The 3,040-nt window shown below is 34.9% G+C and overlaps 1 protein-coding gene and 1 long non-coding RNA gene across 2 annotated transcripts; one reads left to right on the forward strand and one right to left on the reverse strand.

Moving 5' to 3' along the window:
* On the forward strand, nt 1–1,222 carry LOC106652697 (alpha-crystallin A chain-like). Its single transcript, XM_014371800.2, has 2 exons — nt 1–405; nt 688–1,222. The coding sequence occupies exons 1-2, from the start codon at nt 75–77 to the stop codon at nt 990–992; spliced, it is 636 nt and encodes a 211-aa protein (XP_014227286.1). The 5' UTR covers nt 1–74; the 3' UTR covers nt 993–1,222.
* A 635-nt stretch (nt 1,223–1,857) lies between these two features.
* LOC111693440 lies at nt 1,858–3,040 on the reverse strand. The gene is made up of 2 exons (XR_002763415.1): nt 2,948–3,040; nt 1,858–2,884 (listed from the first exon to the last, which is right to left on the reverse strand). It is a non-coding gene; the product is annotated as an uncharacterized LOC111693440 (long non-coding RNA).

The following is a 3,040-nucleotide window of genomic DNA, read 5'->3' on the forward strand; positions in this document are numbered from 1 at the left end:
AACGTTTCGCAAACGTTTTTATCGTAAACATTTATTAAATTTCGTGTCGAAGTAAAATCAACAAAGAAGTCAAGATGAGATCGCGAATGACGCTCATTCCGAAGCTCGTGTCGCAGATGTGGGAGCAGATGGAGAGGCCGCATCGTCTACTGGACCAGCACTTCGGCCGCGACTTTTTCCACCCGGAGAGCTTCTTCAACTCGTCCCTGTTCGAGATGCCGAGGCGCGTCCCCTACGCCTACTATCGGCCCATGCTGGAGCTGATGAAGGAGGCGGAAGAGCAGAGCAGCGGCTACTCCATCATCAAGGACGACAAGGACAAGTTCCACGTCGCCCTGGACGTCAAGCAGTTCAAGCCCGAGGAGATCAATGTCAAAGTCATCGACAACTACATCGTCGTCGAAGGTAAGATATTCTCTTTGGTATTTGACATTATCTAGTTCTATTAGAATTGTTTGGAAAAAATTAGTCGAGTCAGATAATTATTTTACTTGGATAGAAATTTAATGAATAATAATTGCTTGCATTGCATCAAGTATTAAATACGTTTACTTTTAGTTTTAATAGAACGTAAGTTTTGAGTATTGACAGAATTGTTGAAAAAATTAGTCGCGTTAGATAATTAATTTACCGAATTATTGTTTGCATTACATCGTAAACTAAACGTATTTTTTTCGTTACTTTCAGGCAAACACGAGGAAAAGCACGACGACCACGGCACGATTTCTCGGCACTTCGTCCGCAAGTACATGGTTCCCGAGCAGTGCGACCCGGAGAAAGCCTCGAGCACTCTGGACTCCGAGGGTCTGCTCACCATCACTGCCCCGCGTAAACCCGAGGCCATCGAGAACAAAAAGGAGCGGGTGCTGAAGATCGAGAAAGTCTCGACGAAGCCACAACAGCAGCAAGTCGAGCAGGGCAAAAAGGAAGAGCCGCAGCAGCAGCAGCAGGCACAGACCGAAAACAAGCAGAAGATGGCTCAAAGTCAATGAGAGAAAAGCCGACGAAGCTCGAGAACCTCGAACGTATAGTTTCCTAATTTTTTCCAAAGACTGTTTTCTTTCGAACGATCGATGTATTTAAATTTAGTCATGTAGTTGTGTTACAGTTAGATAGGCCTTTTATACTTGACGACGTATATGTCTTGATTGTGTGATAAATTTGTAAAGATTAGATGTAAATATTTCTTGTAATAAACGCCATATGATGTTAAAAATTATAACGGTTGCTTTTTTATTTATATCCTAGCAGTAGAATTCTAAAATGTTATATAATTGTATTAAAATTTTCCTCGATATTTGACATTTATAACAAAGCATAACTTTCTGAAGTGATTCGATAATTTTGAGTTTCACAAGTAAATATCTGGGATTCTTGAAATGTTGTCTAACAATGAAAGTTTAAGAACTAAAGATTTTTATTTTTACTTCTGAATCAAGATTAAAAAATCTAATGATTATTTTGAAGATTGTTTTAATGATTAGTATTTGTTAAATTGAAAAAATTACGCGTAATAAATTTAATCGGTCTCACGAACTTTTGCTCCTTTCTGCTAATAATATTATACATTGAATCATGACATAATTTATTGCAATTACAATATTGCATAGTAAGACAAATATTAGATAATAGGCAAGTTGATATTATACGTCTAAGAGTTGAATTAGAAATATTCATCATACGATTGGCGCGGCTCTATCAAAGCCCACCTTAGTAAAAGTATAATAAAAACATTTTTCGAACGGACAGTAAAAGAGAAAATACTTGCCAGTGGATAAAAACTTCATTGTTGTATTTCGCTTGGGAAAAATGCATAAATGAAATTACTAACAGAGACTTGTTCTTTTTATTAGTTAATTATTGGGCGAAGCAACTGTGTTTTTATTTTTTGCAAAATTGGGTATACAGGAGACATAGTTCTTACACATGGTTGTTGTTTTCTAAATACGGATATTTAATTTAAACTATTATTTATGTATCAACGCAGAAAACGACATCTAGCGAGATATTATAGGGACGTGATTTTTGAGTGAAGTGGACGACACAAAAATAAATACTGTAGTATAAATATCCATATTCGCTTGCAAAAATTAATTTTTTCGCTAAAAATAGGGGCCCAGAGCTACACATAGAAAAATGTATTGTAAAGGTTACCATCCTTTCTGCTAACTGAAAGATATACTCAAAATTCGGATAAAATTTATCATTTATCGTGAACCACTTTACTCGTGAACCACTATTATTTACCATTTATAGTGACGATTTTAACTTTACCCAAGATTTTTTTACAATTGAAATTTCATGCACAAAATTGCACTTTTGTGCGTTAATGGGTTAATGACAATATATTTTTCCAAATCAAATTTGTAATACTTTCTTACAAAATTCAACGATTCAACAAAACTCACAGAAACTTTATCGAACTCTGTTGGCATTCAGCAAGTTGTAAATTGTAATTCAAGAAATCACATGCGTGAGCTTGGACGTGAGTTCGTGATTTATAAAGTTTTCTTGCGTTGAATCAGGGGTTTAATTGAAGGTATTATTGTTATTCATATCTTCTTCAGTGAATTTTTAATATCTTTTTTTGATAAGACTCCGACTTTTTCTTCTTATAGTAAAATAAATCCAACATACAATAAATAATTGCGAACTTCTACAATTTTTACTGGTCATAAATTCGAATTGGACATTCTAGCTAATACTATCTGGTCCAAAGAGTTTTGGACTCAGAGTTTCTGATACGACTGATAAATCAGACTTTTACCAATGGCACAACTAGCGTAGGCAGACGAAACTGCCGATTGTTCTTGGGTAAAATTAATGATCATCGATCGGATCAATTTGTGTCGGTTCAACTCGGTACTTAGCTGCATTATGATGTCTAAAAATTGAATTTAACTTAAGGTTAAAAAATATTATTAAAAATTTGAAATTATTTACTTACATAATTTGAATGGAAGTGTCTCTTACATAAGATAACTCGTCACTGTCAATATAATCAGCTATTGCTCTCAGATAAGATCTAATTATTTTCAAG

The sequence above is a fragment of the Trichogramma pretiosum genome, unplaced genomic scaffold (assembly GCF_000599845.2).
Source record: "Trichogramma pretiosum strain Unisexual culture from Peru unplaced genomic scaffold, Tpre_2.0 scaffold112, whole genome shotgun sequence".
NCBI classification, from domain to species: Eukaryota; Metazoa; Arthropoda; class Insecta; order Hymenoptera; family Trichogrammatidae; genus Trichogramma; species Trichogramma pretiosum.

Coding starts and splice junctions, on each gene's coding strand:
- LOC106652697 (XM_014371800.2), top strand. CDS start 75: ATGAGATCGCGAATGACGCTCATTCCGAAGCTCGTGTCGCAGATGTGG. Junction 406..687: donor CAACTACATCGTCGTCGAAG/GTAAGATATTCT, acceptor CGTTACTTTCAG/GCAAACACGAGGAAAAGCAC.